This window comes from Lichenostomus cassidix, chromosome 15 (assembly GCF_008360975.1).
Source record: "Lichenostomus cassidix isolate B80296 chromosome 15, HeHo_3.0, whole genome shotgun sequence".
Taxonomy (NCBI): Eukaryota; Metazoa; Chordata; class Aves; order Passeriformes; family Meliphagidae; genus Lichenostomus; species Lichenostomus cassidix.
The window spans coordinates 2,300,048-2,316,495 of NC_139496.1; the positions used below are offsets into that span (position 1 = coordinate 2,300,048).

Sequence of the window (16,448 nt, forward strand, 5' to 3'; positions counted from 1 at the left end):
TGTGACCTGATGTTAGTGTCCTATTTAATAAGCAGTTACATACTATAATAGTGGCACATTTGTTCTTGCCACTATGCCAAACAAAATTTCTCCAGTGAATGAATGTAACCTAATGTAAGGGCAAGCAAGAAATAAAAGCTTTCCTTATAAGCTCTTTATCACAAACTTGTTACGAGATAAAGTAAATTAGTTTTAATTGTGCTTCCCTCATGCAGTTGCTTCACTGACAAAGACGGATCATTAGCATAACATGGTCTCACCATTTCTGCTCTTGGTATTTCTTGTAATGCTTGAAAATGTAGTACCCTAAAGACTAGAAAAGATGTCTTAAGTTTATGGGTATGATAGCATTTTGTGTGGTAAACTCTTTAATTCTCCCTGCCTTTAGATGTGGTGGTTAGGTTGAGAAACCTACAAATAAACAAAAGAACCAGAACAAATCTAGACAGTGAAACTGTGTGTGCAAGAGACTGCACTGTGAATGCCATTAAATCCAGGAAAGGGAGTTGTGAGTGGGCAAAAAATAAATCAGAATTAAATGTTCCTTGTATTTACAGTTCTGTTTCTCTTTTTTTATTTTTTTTTTCTTATTTAGAGATGGTGGAGCCAGGACAAGATCTGTTGCTTGCTGCTTTGAGTGAGAGTGGAATCAGTCCAAATGATCTCTTTGATATTGACTCTCCAGACGTGGTTCTTGCAAATCCAGCACCAACTCCAGCTGTTCAGCAGGTTAAAACAAGAACATAGGGGTTTGTTAGAGGCCATGAGAGCTTGGGTTTGCTGTGGTGGAGGGGTTGAAGGGGGTGGTGTCCGTAGCAAATGGTTGAAGAATGTGGAGCTTTCACAAATTTCTTGCTTCATAGTACTGAGGTTAAAATTAATTAGCAAGTAATTTTCCAAACTTCTCTACAAAACAGCAACCTGAAACACACTTGAGGTCATTACAAACCTCTGGACATGACATGGGGACATGGTGTCAGGTATCCATGGAGAACTCTCATGTCATTGGCGTCTAGCTGCTCTACAATAAAATGCATAAAAAGTGTAATAAAATACTATGTTTAAGCTCCACAATGGCCTTCACTCTGCCAGACTGTAGCCATTTCAGGCACAGACTGGGGACAAAAGCCTTAAGGTTTTCTTCTTGCTTTCTTATTTCCTTTCTTCCTTCTGCAGTCAGTACCGCTTAGTGCGTTAGAACTGGGCCTGGAGACTGAGGCTGCAGCTGCTGTGAAACAAGAACCAGAGACTGTATCTACTCCAGCCTTATTAAATGTTCGGGTAAGAACTGCTGCTCCAGGATTTAGATGGGGAGGGGGCTTAACCTGGGCTGGGCACCAGGTGCCCACTAAGCTGCTTTATTACTCCCCCACCTCAGTTGCACAAAGGCTAAAAAATTATGGTGAAAGGCTCATGGGCTGAGATAAAGACAGGGAGATCAGCAATTTGTCATGAGCAAACCAGACTCGACTCGAGGAAATTAATTCATTGCCAGTTAACAGTGGTGTAGGAAAATGAGAAATAAGAACAAATCTAAAAATATCTTCTCCCCACTCATTCCTTTGTCCTGGGCTCAACTTCATTCCTGGCATCCCTGGTCCTTCAGGGCCTGCGGGGGAGTCACTGCTTCAGCACCTGGGGCTCCTCCTTGTCTTCTTTCACTGACCTTGGTGTCTGCAGGGTTTTCTCACATATTCTCACTCCTCCCTCCCGGTTGCTGATTGTGCAACAGTTTTTGCCTCTTGTTAAATACATTCTCACAGGCACTGCCAGTGTCACTAACTGGCTGAGCCTTGGCCAGCGGTGGGTTCGTCTTGCAGCAGGTTGGACTGGCTTTATCAGATATGGGGGAAGCTTCTGGCAGCTTCTCACAGAGCCACCCTTGCTACCAAAACTGTTCCATGTCAACCCAATCCAGTGTATTAGTAAAATGCAGCAAAAGAGGTGGGACTGTAAAATGCCCCTTGACCATCATCTGGGTTCTCTTTGTACTGAGACTGTGAAAGATGAGCATACCCATGGGTTGATGTGATTCCTGTGACAAAGAAAACAAAGCAATGTGCAGAAAAACATTTTGAGGTGTCATGTGTGCATTTATTTTCCTGCATGTAGATTCTGGAGATAAAAAAAGTTGTGTAAACTTGACTCCTTGACCCAAACTGTGTGCCACCTTTTCTATGTGAGCACCATAGTTGTGGTGTTTGCACTTGAAATGGGAATATGAAATCAGGTCTGCAGGAAGGTGGAATGCCGTGCAGTGGGTATGAAAGGCTGCAAGTACACCTCAAGTAATCCAAGCTTTGTTCTCTTGACAATTGTGCAGATAGTTTAGGTATTGAAAATTTTCTTCACCTTGGGGTTCCTGTGCCTGGAGTAGTTATATCTTGTACCTGGGTGATGAATTTTTCATTTTATTTCATTATTTCCTTTTCCTTACCTTAAAATAAAATTTAAAAATAACCTTCCAAAATATATACAATGTATTGAGAGATGCTTCTTGCTCAGACTGTTGCAGCACAAGATAATTACTCTAAAAAGTGGTGTATCCTGTGCGCTAAATGAAAGGCTGATAAAGTCTGCTCTTTATTTTTGCCTGTTTTCTGAAAATTTCCCTGCTTTTTTCTTGCCAGCAACCACCATCCACCACAACCTTTGTGCTGAATCAAATAAATCAGCTTCCAACTCTGGGGACGACAATAGTGGTGACAAAAACTACACCTGTCACAACCTCGAGGCAGACGATCACTGTAGCAAAGATCATCCAGACCAGCACAACCACTCGGCCCTCGGTGGCAGCACCAGCAGTTCGCAATGCCTTGACCACTGCACCTTCCAAGGACCAGATTCAGCTGAAAGATCTGCTGAAGAACAATAGTCTTAATGAACTCATGAAACTGAAGCCACCTCCTAATATTGCCCAACCAGTAGCAACAGCAGCAAGTGAGTTTTCTTCTTGCTTTGTAATTGCAGTATTTTAGACAAATAGTGAAATAACGAAGGTCTTTGCATGTCTTGGATTTTCATTGATTAGTACGATATTGTGGTAAAATAAAATGGTTCAGGAAACCTGATAAATTTAATTTTTTACTGTAGTATTAGAGTTCAGGGTGAAGTAGCGTGAAATAAGACAAGAAAATTAAACTCTTGATTTACTTCATGGAATGAGGAAAACGACAGATTGCAGCTGGAAAATTGGTAAAATTAATTTGTGAATATTCCTGAAGTCTCTTAGCTATGTTACTGGAGTCTCCCCCAGTTCCTGTTCTGCTGTGTTCTTGGAACTACAACAAACTAGTACTTTTTCTTATTTAGTGTCTTCCAAACTAGATTTGTAGCACATAAGGTGTTTCTATGAAGTGTCTCCTGCAAATGAAAAATCTGTCCCTTTGTTTCATTGGAAGCATCAGATCTATTGTTTAAAAACTTAAGTCCTGAAAATTTGCTGTTTATTTTCATGTTACTTCTAGTAACTTAAATGCTATAAATACTTTGTTATCACACTCCAAATTTTCATTTTGTGATTTCTTCAATATTTCCTTGTATGTTACTTCTAACATGTGGTCAATTTATATAAGGGAAAAGCTGCATGTGTGTGAAATTTTAATATTTTGAAGTTATTCTGGTTTTAGCTTGAAGTTAAGATCAGACTAGTTCCATTTAAAAATATCTTTATTGCTGCATTTTTTTCTGAAAGATACACAGGCATTTTCAGGCTTTCTGTTGTTTTCATTGTCTTTGAAACAATCTTTGCTGATTTCATAGGTGTGGTTGGCATAACCTATTTTTCCGTATGCGGAGAGAGTGTGCCATATAGGAGCTGTCTGTTAGAACTGAAACAAAAAGCAGAATGGGCTTCCTTGTGACACTATTTTCTGTTAGGGAGTGGTTGCCAAAACCTAAGTTGGGACATGAACTGAGGTTGGGGTGGGGAGTAAAGGAAGGGAGGAGGAGGAGGGGAGAGAGCAGAAGGGGATAAAGTCAGTCCTGTTAAACTAAGTGAAAACTCAGAGAGGCACATAATAGGTGACATCAATGTGCAGTAACTGTCAGAGTGGCACAGCTGCAGAAAACAGTTCAATGTGTAGCTTGTATAAAGTGGAAAGGAGACCTGCAACTTCTAGAACAGCATTCCTAATCTTATTTGTGTTCCTGTGTCTCTGGATCTTTCCTCATGTTCTTTAAAATAAAAGACAAATACTTGTAGCAAAGAGAAGCTCTTGAAAGTAAAATGGTCTTTTCATATAATTCAGGCAGCAGGAGTTCTAGATGGGAAAATATTAAAAGTTAAATTATGCAATATCTTTGAGGAAAACGTTTATTTGTGCAAGTGCCCTAATTGTTTTTAGGGGCAATTATGCTAAGTTTATTACAAGCATTGACATGATGGAAGTTTGACAGCTGCTTTCAATGTTTTGCATCCATCCTTATGCAGATTATTTTAGTTCTGTACTGAGCCCTATTCCTAGTTCCTTCCAAATGTGGATAAGGACAGGAAAGTTAATAAATGGTGGTCTTAAAGGATCTTGTTGTAAACTTGAAACAACTGAGTCCAAAGTGTTGACCTTTTGTTTTACCAAACAAATGATAGTTTATTCTAAGGTGGTAAGTGCCACCAGACTAGGTAAGTCCATTTCTGTTGAAACATTGGCCTTTCTGGTTAGTTGTTAATGGACATGGTGGCATTGCACGGGAAGTTCTTTCAGTCAAAGGAGTAACAGGATTTGACTCGTTGCTCAGACTTGTTAATTTGGACAGGAGTATTGATTGTGTTCTTGAAGCATCAGTGCTATTAGGTACTTTAAACTTCTCTTCCAGCTCATTAATAGACCAGCATGTTAATCTTAGTTGGCGTTTGGAGGGAATTCCTGTCAACCACAGCTTTTCTTTTGCAGCTGACCTAAGCAATGGTGCAGTGAAGAAGGAGGCTTCCACAAAAGAGGTAGCAAGAATATGGATAAATGACATCAAAATGAGAAGTTTTTCACCTACTGTGGTAAGTGGCACAAATGATTCATTTGCCAAACAAATGTGTTGCTGTCCATAAACAGTTGCAGCCAGTTTCAGGAGTTACTCATACTTGTCTTGTGTGTGGTGGAACTGTCAAGTGCATCTGTTTGTTCAAAAGGTCAGTTGCTCCACTAGATGAAACTTGGTTAGATGACTGATGTTAACAGCTGTGTAGAGCAGACTAGATAGTAAATGACAATTTCAAGAAATTACTGTCCTTAGCAGAGCCTGCTGTGGGCCAAGAAGGGTGTGGCTCTGATTAAAGGTGATAAGCATATCACTTGCTCTGGTTGAAGACATTTCCTTTTAAAATAACTAGCAATGAGGAAACTAAAAGACTTTCCTCTAGCACAGTTGTCCTTCTGGGCAGTTGAATTGAAGATGTAATTGAGTGTCATTCAATTTTCTAAATGTAATAAAATTATATTGTGATGCTGTAAACACTTGAGTTTTGGCATCTTCTCTGATAGCTAGACTCAGGCCAAGGTTTGGGAAGAATTGTGCTCCGCAGCAACTGGCATGCAGAAAGGGTTTTTTAGATTTTTTTTTTTTAATATTAAGCATTAGTAGTTATGGAAGATGTTTGTCTTTTTTTTTTTTCATCTGTTAAGTGCTTTACAGATATTTATATATATAACTTGATCAGGGTCACAGTGAATGGGTAGCTGTCAGGTCTCAGAGAATACTGCATAGAATTGCTCCATATTTCAACTATAAAGTTGTGAAATTATGTCATGAATGTGAAGCTGCAGGAGACTTAAAGAAAATTGCCTTGAAAACACAACAGTCTTAACGTTCAAGTTAGGGCTGTTGTGTTTTCAAGGCAATTTTCTCTAAGGCATAGTCTGGTTTTAATATGATGTAAGAAGAGTTTCTTTTTAATTCTGCTTGCTTGAGTTTGGAGTACTTGATCTCCTTGCAAAGAAGAGGAAGTTCCCTGACTTTGTGTCTTTAGAGGGTTGTTCAGAGTGTAAGAAATCTATATGTCTGTAGTTTCCCCAGCAATTTACTGGTTTGTCTTCTACATGTGTTAAAACATTTAAGTGCAAGTTTGTTCTCATTTCCTTTCTCATGTGAATTTCCAAGACATGGAATATTAGCAAGCAATGTGCTGTTTGACTAACACAGGTATTTCTCTATTCTAGAAAGTGCCAGCAGTAAAAGAAGAGGAGGAACCAGAGGAAGAAGATGAGGAAGAAATGGGCCATGCAGAGACTTACGCTGAATACATGCCAATAAAATGTATGACTTGATCTTTTGTAACATCAAAATGCTGAATGTTTTGAGAGTTGGTTTATTTACTCTTTTGTAATTACTAACACAAAAAATAGATGCTGCCTGGAGTTAATAGGGCCTGAATATGTTGTGGGTTTTCCTAGAAAATTTATCTTCTATAGCACTTAGATTTGGAAGATAAGTGCATTTTTAAATAGAAGAATTCTGTAGTGTATCTTTGAGCAGTACTTGTTTCATAGATATGACTGATAAACCAAGATTGGGTTTTTTTAGGTCTGTTAAGATGGCTTGTGCCTCAGCAGAGGAAATTTCGTAAAGGAATGAGGTGCTCACTGCTACACTTAGGAATCTAGTTTGAGTCTTTTGGTGTGAAATCACCCTAAGCACATTCTTCCTGCATTGTTCCTGGCTGACTACTTAGAATTGGCTCCTGGTTGTTTTTTGAGTGAATCTTTTATTGCTGTTAATTGCCATCTCCTCTTTTTTCCTCTTTTCTTTTCTTTATTGTACCCATTGACAACAAGCTGTTATTTCCTAAGTACAGTGACCTGCTGTAAAACCAAGGCAAAATTTTTGCAGGGCGTTGTAGCTAAATGGTTAATTTTTATTGTTACTGATGAGATCTGTCAGCAATTAAACCATGTCTGTTCTAAATCTTTTCTCCTCTCATTCTGCTTAAAAATGGCTCTATATAAATAGTGAGAAGAATGTTGCTTTTGTGATTCTGGCATCCTGAGGCTGCCTTTGGCCTTTTGGGAAGACAAGGTTCAGACTGGTTTTTCTCGAAGGAGACGAGTACGCAAACACTTTAATTTTCTGTTAAGTGAATTTTATCTAGTTTCATAAAAAGAGGATGAAGGTGGTGAGAAGAGAAAGTTAAGATTGCAGTTATAAATTCAGATTAATGTGTTCCTTCATATGCAATGCAGTTTAACACTTGACAGATGTGTTGCAATGAAACATGCTTGTTGTTGAGTTCAGCCTTTGCAATCACAATTGTATTTTGTTTGGGTAAATATAATAACTTGTGATGCAGCAACAGAACTCTATTTTGTTTTCATCTTCTGCCTTCCTTCCCCTTCTTTCTCAACCAGTAAAAATTGGTCTACGTCATCCTGACCCAGTAGTGGAAACCAGCTCGTTGTCCAGTGTGACTCCTCCTGATGTGTGGTACCAGACATCAATATCAGAGGAAACAATTGACAGTGGCTGGTTGTCAGCTTTGCAACTCGAAGCAATCACTTATGCAGCCCAGGTATGCCAGACATCAGTGCAGCTTAAAAGCTAACAGGAAATTTAAGAAGAAAAACTACTATCTGACAAGTGCAGCTATGTCAGTTTTACAGGGAGATAAAATAATAAGAGCTTAAAGGTTTGAGTTGCATTAGAAGATGGCAGGTGAGCTTCAGCTCAGATAAATGTGAGGTAATACACCTAGGAAAGCTTTTTCTAAACCACTTCCATGATGCTGATCTCCAACTGTCTTAAAACTCAGAACAGGTTAGTAATTTTTATTTCTCTGAAATGACTTAATGGCTGCAGTAGCAGCAGGCTGAGAAAGCCAGCCCTGTTTGATATCATTGGGAAGAGTATGGAGAACAGGACTGGCTGTTATTTTGCTGCTGAATTAAACTTCGGTGTGCCCACCCCAGATGTGTGTGCAGCACTCTGTGGAGGTAGTGGAGTTTGAGGACAACTAAAATGGTCACAGGGGGGAAAAGTTGCCTCATGAAAACAGACTGACACACCTGCAACACCTGGGGCTGGAGAGGAGAGAAACTAGTGGAAATGAAATTGGGGTTAACATAACTAAGAAGTGAGTGATACCACACAAAAAGAACAAAGCAGAACTTTGTGGCACTGACAGGACATTGATTTTAAATGGGTAGATCCAGAGTACTGCATTCCACAAACTGGGTGTCTGGGTCTTGCTGCTACAAAAGGCTGTGCAAGTGCCTATCAGTGGGTTAGGAAAAGGCACAGAAAGTATTGGACAGATATTTAGAGTAGTTCTGGGTGCTGGGGGAGAATGGATCACATAATGCAGTTAGGATGCTATGCTGTCCCTAAATAAAATCCCCTCTTCCTGCTGCCAGGAGTTTGCTTGGACCACTGGTCTCCTCCAATAGGATGTTTCTTATGTTTGCTCTTCTCTGACAATCCTCTGTGATGTGTTCTGGAGAATGGGTACAATTTTTTGTTCTTTCTCCTACAGCAACATGAAACATTCCTGCCCAATGGAGACAGAGCTGGATTCTTGATAGGTGATGGTGCTGGTGTAGGAAAAGGAAGGACCATAGCTGGAATAATCTATGAAAACTACTTGTTAGGCAGAAAAAGAGCAGTCTGGTAAGTGTGTCAGGATTTGTTAGAGCAGACACTCTAGTGACTCTATGACTTAAATTCAGGGTCATCTGTCTTCTGACAAACTGCTTTTTGAGCTTTTGCTGTGACTTACAAAATATGCTTTGTTTTAAATCTTCAGGTTCAGCGTGTCAAATGATCTGAAATACGATGCTGAAAGAGATCTGAGAGATATTGGAGCAAAAAACATATTGGTGCATTCATTAAACAAGGTGTGGAAACTTTTTACTATGTACAGTTGAGGCAAACCTTTAGGTACGCTTGTGTGACGAGTTGTGCATGTTGACTGTTTTAAGAGCAAGAATGTACTAATTCCAATGAATTTGCTGTCTAGGTCTTGTTTGACAGGCCTTAATCTTACAAAGAACCACACAGAGCTTTAAGTTAATCATGTAAATAGGCCCCTTGTAGGATTAAGTCTTAGCATGTGTGCTTTTTTAAAAAATACTACACTTCAAGCCAGTACTGACACTACTAGTAGAGTATTTTTCTAGAAGTTGAAATATTTACATCTTTAAGGCTTGGTAGCATTTGAATTTTTTCCCTTCTATCTCTCAGTGCACATTTTATACGTAATGCATTTTTTGTGTAATACTTGAGTAATAGACTTGCTCAGTGATTTATTAAAGCAGCAGTGGTGTGTGCAGTTATTTTTGGAGACACTGCCTCTGCTCTGGATTAGCTGCTTAAATTGTGAAGTGTGATTACTGGTTGAATTCACTAAACTTAAAAGTTTGGTTTAAGTTGGTATTTTTGCTTTGTGAATTCTTAATTTCTAAAATAAGGCTTTAGAAATCATCATTTACAGTAGCAGCGGTAAATGCACTTGAGGAATACACTTGAGGCATTGGCTCTAAAGAGATACATTGAAACTAAAATCTCATTGTATTCAAATTAAGGAAACAATGTAGCCAAAGAATGTGTCTGCTAAGCTTTTGAAGCCTCAGATTTAGTCTTTAAGTATATGTTTAAGGCCTTGTATAACCCCTTAACCACATTGCCATATGCCAGCTGTGCCCTGATCATGATGTGGGGTTATGGGTGCCTCCAAGTGTTTACACCTTTAAAGTTAACACCACCAGCATCCCTTAATCATCTGGTAGGTGGGATTGAGGAGGGATCTCTTTTGATTAATTTCTGTAATTTCTATTTATTGCAGTTCAAGTATGGGAAGATTTCTTCCAAACATAATGGAAGTGTGAAGAAAGGTGTCATCTTTGCTACCTATTCTTCTCTTATCGGGGAAAGTCAGTCTGGTGGTAAATACAAAACCAGATTAAAGCAGCTTCTTCACTGGTGTGGTGAAGACTTTGATGGAGTTGTATCCTTTTTCTGGAGTTCATTTGATTATAACCAAATTGCTGTTTAAATTTACATATTTAAAGATTTGTAGGTATTCTTTATTTATAATGGCAATTGACTGTGTGCATGCTCTGACATTAGACTTGCAGTTTTACAAACTTTGAGCCAAACACATTACCATCAACTTGTTGCCATGCAACTCTGGTATAAGAGTGAAGCTTGTGGTTTTTTTCTATATCAGATTCATAAAATTAAATTATTATCTCTAAGAACCTTAAGTTTACACTGATATTTTTTACAGACATATTTAAATGTATATTTGGAGTATCACCAGCATTTTCTAGAACTCAGGTGTTGGCAATTTTGCTCTTAAATACTTACCATCTAAATATTTTTCCAAGATTTTTAGTTAAAATGACTAATGTCTTCTTGAGTTTACTATTTCCACCTGCCACCTGTTGTAAGTAGTAGATTTTCTTGCCTTCTGTTCTAGCTCCCAATTCTAAAAATAAGTGGGACAAAGTTTTTCCTTAATTACAGTTCAGATCGTATTTGACGAGTGTCATAAAGCAAAGAATCTGTGTCCTGTTGGTTCATCAAAACCAACAAAAACAGGTCTGGCTGTGTTGGAACTTCAAAATAAACTTCCAAAAGCCAGGGTTGTTTATGCCAGTGCCACAGGTATGTACTGCTGTGTTTGCATTAAATGTCTCTGTAGGGTTTTGCAGGCACTGGTACAGACTTGTGTTTTTCTTCTAGGTGCATCTGAGCCAAGAAACATGGCATATATGAATCGTCTTGGAATATGGGGTGAAGGAACTCCATTTAGGGAATTCAGTGATTTTATTCAGGCTGTTGAAAGAAGGTAATATTTCAAAGGCCTACATCAAGAATGCATGGGGTTGTGGCTGACTGTGCTCCCCAGCTCCTTGTCTTCACTTTCTATTCCTCTGCAAAGATGTCCTGTCACACTAAAAACTCTGGCTTCTAAATCTAGCGGAAATGTAATTTATCATAAGTGGTGAAAAATAAGATGTTTCCCTTGTTCACAGAAAATGTTGAGAGCTTTAAAAGCTTTCTAGGAAAAGAGCCCTCTCAAAAATGTGGGTGTGAGGGCAGCAAAATACTTTCCTGTTCCCCATGAAAACACCTGTATTGTACTGAGTATGCTCAGTGTAGTTAATGGCTCACTATTTGTAGAAGGTCTCTAACGTTGATGCATTCATCTTAGGCAATTTAACAGGAGGAAATCTTGTGCTTACTGGCATAAGAACCCAGTTCAGGGAAATTCTTTGTGCTGTTACAAGGTACTTTGTGTTTCAGAACATACTAATAATACTAAATGTAAGAGGTCAGTGGAAAACGCCGCAGCTGCAGTCTGTGGTGGGCGAGCATCTTGTTTTGCCTGCTTAAAAAGGATTTTGAACACTTCAGAATGCCACAGTAAGGCTTAGGATGCATCTTGTTTACCATCTACATGATGCATGGTTTTTCTGGACTCTGCAAGTGTAGCCTCACTTCATTACTGAGCGCATATCAAATGAGCAATAATGAACTTAGAGCCCCAAGCCTGTGAGTAGCAAAGTCACCTGTTTTGCAGGTGACTTCTGTGCCCTCCTGGTATTGCTCAAGGTGTGTTGCTGTTGAAGAGAACTGAAGTTACTTACTAATTAAATAACTTTCATACCAGCATAAATCTGAGTAACTTCATCCTGTTGGTATTATTTTAAATCAGCAGTTTATAAAATTAGAATGTGAGAATTTGCTAATATTTGGACCAGCTACAGTTTGTAAGGTACTGTCTCCTAATGCAGCCTAGATCATTTGGGAAAAAAAGTAACTGAGCTCTTGGGATACACTTAATAAGGCAGGGATACAGTTTTATGTAAAGACTAAATTTCAAATGATTCTGAAAACATTTGTAAGCTGGTTTTTTCTAAAGTACTTGAGGTTGCATTTTGGGGCATTTTTTAAAAAATCCTTGCTTTTGAAAATTCTAATATGTAATTAATTTGTCCTTCATTTTAGAGGTGTTGGTGCCATGGAAATAGTTGCTATGGATATGAAGCTGAGAGGAATGTACATAGCCAGACAGCTGAGTTTTTCAGGTGTAACTTTCAAAATTGATGAAGTTCTGCTCTCACAGGAATATGTTAAAATGTACAATAAATCTGTGAAACTGGTAAGAATGCTTTTTTAAATTTGCTTTCTCTGTCGAGTTCTGAGAGGTTGAAGTTGTTTAAAACTTAAATGCCCTTTTTCTCTTTCAGTGGGTCAGTGCTCGAGAGAGGTTTCAGCAAGCAGCTGATCTCATTGATGCAGAGCAGCGAATGAAGAAGTCCATGTGGGGTCAGTTCTGGTCAGCTCACCAGAGGTTTTTCAAGTACCTTTGCATAGCATCTAAGGTGAAGAGGGTGGTGCAGCTGGCTCGGGAAGAAATCAAGAATGGCAAAGTAAGTTGATCACGACCTATTTTTAAACATTTGTCCTAAAGGTAAAGCTATTAGATTAATTTTTTATATATAATACAAATATTTTCAGCCATAGTAGTAGCATGCTTTTGTACTTTATGGTACCTGATGAGCAGAAATTCAGGCAAAACAAACTTACAGCTCAGTCCTAGTGACAGTGTCTGGTATTCATTTGTCCTTCAGTGTGTTGTCATTGGCCTGCAGTCAACAGGAGAAGCAAGAACATTGGAAGCTTTGGAGGAAGGTGGTGGGGAACTGAATGACTTTGTTTCTACAGCAAAGTAAGACTGAAGTTTTCAAACTGTTCTTTACAAAGCTAACTTTCATCCAGCTTAGTGTGTGTGTGTGTAGTGATTTGTCCTTTTACATGTCAAACATGGATCAGGGCACAGAAAGGTGGGAATGAATCCCTTAGCACTGATGTTCTTTACTGAAACTGCCTGTACCAAAAATCTGGCAGCATTGCTCAGGTGAGGCACTGGTTAGTTCCTAGTTCTCCTGGCATTCCAAACTGACATTTTCAGGTGTGAACAGCTCATACTGTTCTCAGACTGGGAGAACTGCAAGACCTGCCAAGTGTGTGCTGCATTTACACCAGAGCAAGTTACAGACCATGACTTCCCTCTTTGATCAGATGGATCAGAGCCAATCCTGAGGCTGCCTTGCTGAAGATATTAATTAACTTAATCTTTTACTTAAATGGAACAATTAAAAAAAGCAGTAGCAATACCACTTGTTACCAAAAACAAATTCAACAAGTTATAACAGCACTGTAAAATAAATGTCTCCTGCTTTTAAGAAGGTGATAAATACAGTAATCTGGGTGATAATATAGAGAGTGCCCAGCTGCAATCACAAGGAGTCATTCTTCAGAGAAGTCAAACAAGCTGTTAAATGTTACAGGTTTGTACTTTAAATAAATGCAAATTCCACTGAGCAACCTCTTTTTCTTAATCAGGGGAGTATTCCAGTCTCTTATTGAAAAGCACTTTCCAGCTCCTGACAGGAAGAAGCTGTTTAGCTTGTTGGGAATTGACCTGACTGCTCAAAGTAATAACAATTCACCCCGAGACAGCCCTTGCAAGGAGAACAAAATAAAGAAACGAAAAGGTAATGCTTGAGTTCCTACTCTGCCACAGTGAAACATCAGAGCTGCCTAAGAGTGAACTTTGGAGGGGTGGGAAAAAAAGGAATATCTGTACAGTCATCAATGAAAGATCATGTATTGATGTATTGCACATCTCTAAAGACTGTTGTTAGAGATTGTCATTAATAGATGTTAAAGCTGCTGCTGAAGCAATATAACCTGCAAGTTTTGGTTACTTTTTGCTCAAAATTGTGTTGCTCTGCTATGGAACCATATCCCAAAATGCCTTCCATGTATCAGACCACTTCCTGATGTAGTCACTCAAATAACTTTATCTTGGGACTCAGTAAAGAGAAGCCTAATACCACCCCTTCCCAAACTGATTATCTTAAAAGTAGGTGATCATCAAAAACTTGGGAGAGAGGTCTTGCTTAAAACAGATTCTTTTAATTCTGTTGTCAGAAGTTGAATATTTTTCTAGTTTGTATGGTAAAACAAACCTCGAAGTGTGTAGACTAGAAGGTTTAAACTAACTTGTTTTTGTTTTGGGATGATGGAATTAGGTGAAGAAATAAGCAGAGAAGCCAAAAAAGCTCGCAAAACAGGTGGCCTTGCTGGTAGCAGCTCTGATGAGAGTGAAAGTGAGTCTGATGCTTCAGACAATGAAGAAAGTGACAATGAGAGCTCCAAATTTTTGAGTTCTGGAGACGATGATGACTTCAACCCATTCAGAGATGAATCCAGTGAAGATGATGAAGATGGTAAGAGAGTTTAAGTGTTTCATCAAGCAAGTAGCTATATTTGCAGAGAGTAAGCAGAAAGTCTTTCCAAATGTTTCAGTGAGCCACAAATAAGTGTTTACCAAGCATGTATTTTAGCTCTAGTGAGACTGCAATTAGTAGTAGAATGTGAAAATTCAATTAGATTTTTGTACCCTGGAATTCAGACCTTTTTACGTCACTTTATACAATGAGAATGTATTTTTTCAAAGGGAAGTATGGCTGTTTAGTAAATGTTTGAAACTTTTATTTAACTTCAGATCCCTGGTTGATTAGAAAAGAGCATAAAAAAAATAAAGAAAAGAAAAAGAAGAAAAGCATAGACCCAGATTCTATTCAAAGTGCCTTACTAGCCTCTGGTCTGGGATCCAAACGACCCAGCTGTTTCACTTCCACTGTTGGAACCACCACTTCTAGCACCAACACGTCTGGTAAGAACAACTTTCTTTGATGTTGATTCATTTCCTAGCAGTTAGGCAATAAAATTCTAAATCTCAAAGTGTCTTTCTTAACTTTCAGCAAACAGTAACACAAACAGCAGCTTTGTAACAAGTCAGGATGCTGTTGAAAGGGCCCAACAAATGAAGAAAGAGCTGCTGGATAAACTGGAAAAGCTGGCTGAAGATCTTCCACCTAATACACTGGATGAGCTTATAGATGAACTGGGTGGTCCTGAAAATGTTGCAGAGGTAGGCTGGTGTTCACATGTAGAAAAAAAATGTTTTTAAAGAGGTTGTTTATCAGTTTTAGACAGTAATCTCAGGAGAGTAGAGCTTACTCAGCTGGATGCCTCTAAATGAAAGAGAAACTTGGAGATTGTGTTAGAATACCAGAGGAGCTCTGAGTGGGTAAACACATCATTGCTGAGATCTGATAGTTTCCAGTTGGGTAAATCACACCAGTTTCTCTTTCGTGTTACTGTGGTCTGTTTCTCTAACTGGCTGTAGTCAGTCTGCAGCTGGTGTGTATTAAACAGACAAGAACTTTAGTTCATCCTCCAAGGCAGTGGAGATTAAGAACCTTTATGAGTTAACGAAAAGCCTGATTAATTATTCTCTCTTTCTCAGTAACTTCAGAAACATGTCTTTAAGCTACCTGTCTCTATCAGGTAGCAGCATCACTGTGATTTAAAAGTCCCTGTTAAAATCAGTGACAGCCTAAGCTGTCTGTTTAGATTGTTTTCTTAGTGCTGCTGGTAAATCCCTTATGAACAGTAGCATAATACTACATTCCTACATAGATCTGCACTGTTGTGTTCCACATAGCAGATAATGGCATCAGCCAAAAAATAACCCACATTCTCTAATGTAGTTCTGCACTTGGAGTAAATTACTGACTCTATTTTAAGGTGGGTACATGGATAAATAACATTGCTTGGAGCTTTTGGTCCTGGGGTAGTTTTGGAATTGCTACAATGAGCTTGTGTTCCCTTTCCAAGATGACAGGCCGCAAAGGGAGAGTGGTGAGCAATGATGATGGCAGCATATCTTATGAGTCAAGGTCTGAACTCGATGTGCCCGTTGAAATCCTGAACATCACAGAAAAGCAGAGGTTCATGGATGGAGATAAGGTAATCCTTGAGGAGATAGACTGTAGAAAAATGTTCCAGATGCCATAGTAACATGAGCTATTCAACAGTGACTTGCAGGTACTGTAAGTACTAGTTAAGAAGCACCCTCAGTTCACTGCTGAGTGTTTTGTTTTTCAATTCAGTGTGTTCAGCAGCCCTGTGTGTTTAAAGGTCAGGCTGTAGTTTGGGTGACCTCGAAGGCCTGTGCTTAATGCACACCCATATGCCAGACTGAAAGCTGGCACCTTTAAACTGGTTTTGTAAAACAATACATGTTTAAAAGGCAGATTTGTGGTTCATGTCTTTGATTTGTTGATCTGGGTTATTGTGCACCTCTCTCTCCTTCCAAGAGGAAATAATTAAACTGGGAAATAGTGAAGACCACTGACTTGGTATGAAAACTTAGAGTGAGGGCTGAAGGGAAAAGGTGGGGGTTGTTAACCTTGACAAGAATTGAGAAGTAACACTGGGAGGAGTGATGGCTTCTGTCCTTTACACTGCACTCTGAAAGAAAATCCTGACCTGAATAACGGTAGAATTGCATCTGTTAAAAGTGGTGGCGAAGCTCTTCCCAGTGGTTCACTTGGGCCATGCTGCCACAAGAGGGCAAATGGAGTAAATGTCACTGTGTG

At 39.0% G+C, this 16,448-nt stretch overlaps 1 protein-coding gene across 2 annotated transcripts in view; it reads left to right on the forward strand.

Moving 5' to 3' along the window:
* The window catches only part of SBNO1 (strawberry notch homolog 1), a 32,224-nt gene that overhangs the window by 5,906 nt on the left and 9,870 nt on the right, over window positions 1-16,448 (forward strand). For both annotated transcript variants that reach the window (XM_085075412.1, XM_085075413.1), the window contains exons 2-20: window positions 596-729; window positions 1,177-1,281; window positions 2,631-2,940; window positions 4,893-4,993; window positions 6,153-6,249; window positions 7,338-7,498; window positions 8,459-8,592; window positions 8,729-8,819; window positions 9,767-9,928; window positions 10,455-10,590; window positions 10,669-10,774; window positions 11,938-12,091; window positions 12,180-12,362; window positions 12,564-12,661; window positions 13,339-13,490; window positions 14,031-14,228; window positions 14,507-14,677; window positions 14,766-14,935; window positions 15,685-15,816. In XM_085075412.1, coding sequence (XP_084931538.1) covers window positions 598-729; window positions 1,177-1,281; window positions 2,631-2,940; window positions 4,893-4,993; window positions 6,153-6,249; window positions 7,338-7,498; window positions 8,459-8,592; window positions 8,729-8,819; window positions 9,767-9,928; window positions 10,455-10,590; window positions 10,669-10,774; window positions 11,938-12,091; window positions 12,180-12,362; window positions 12,564-12,661; window positions 13,339-13,490; window positions 14,031-14,228; window positions 14,507-14,677; window positions 14,766-14,935; window positions 15,685-15,816 — 2,793 coding nt within the window. In that variant the 5' untranslated portion in view covers window positions 596-597. The remainder of the gene's footprint in view (window positions 1-595; window positions 730-1,176; window positions 1,282-2,630; window positions 2,941-4,892; window positions 4,994-6,152; window positions 6,250-7,337; window positions 7,499-8,458; window positions 8,593-8,728; window positions 8,820-9,766; window positions 9,929-10,454; window positions 10,591-10,668; window positions 10,775-11,937; window positions 12,092-12,179; window positions 12,363-12,563; window positions 12,662-13,338; window positions 13,491-14,030; window positions 14,229-14,506; window positions 14,678-14,765; window positions 14,936-15,684; window positions 15,817-16,448) is intronic.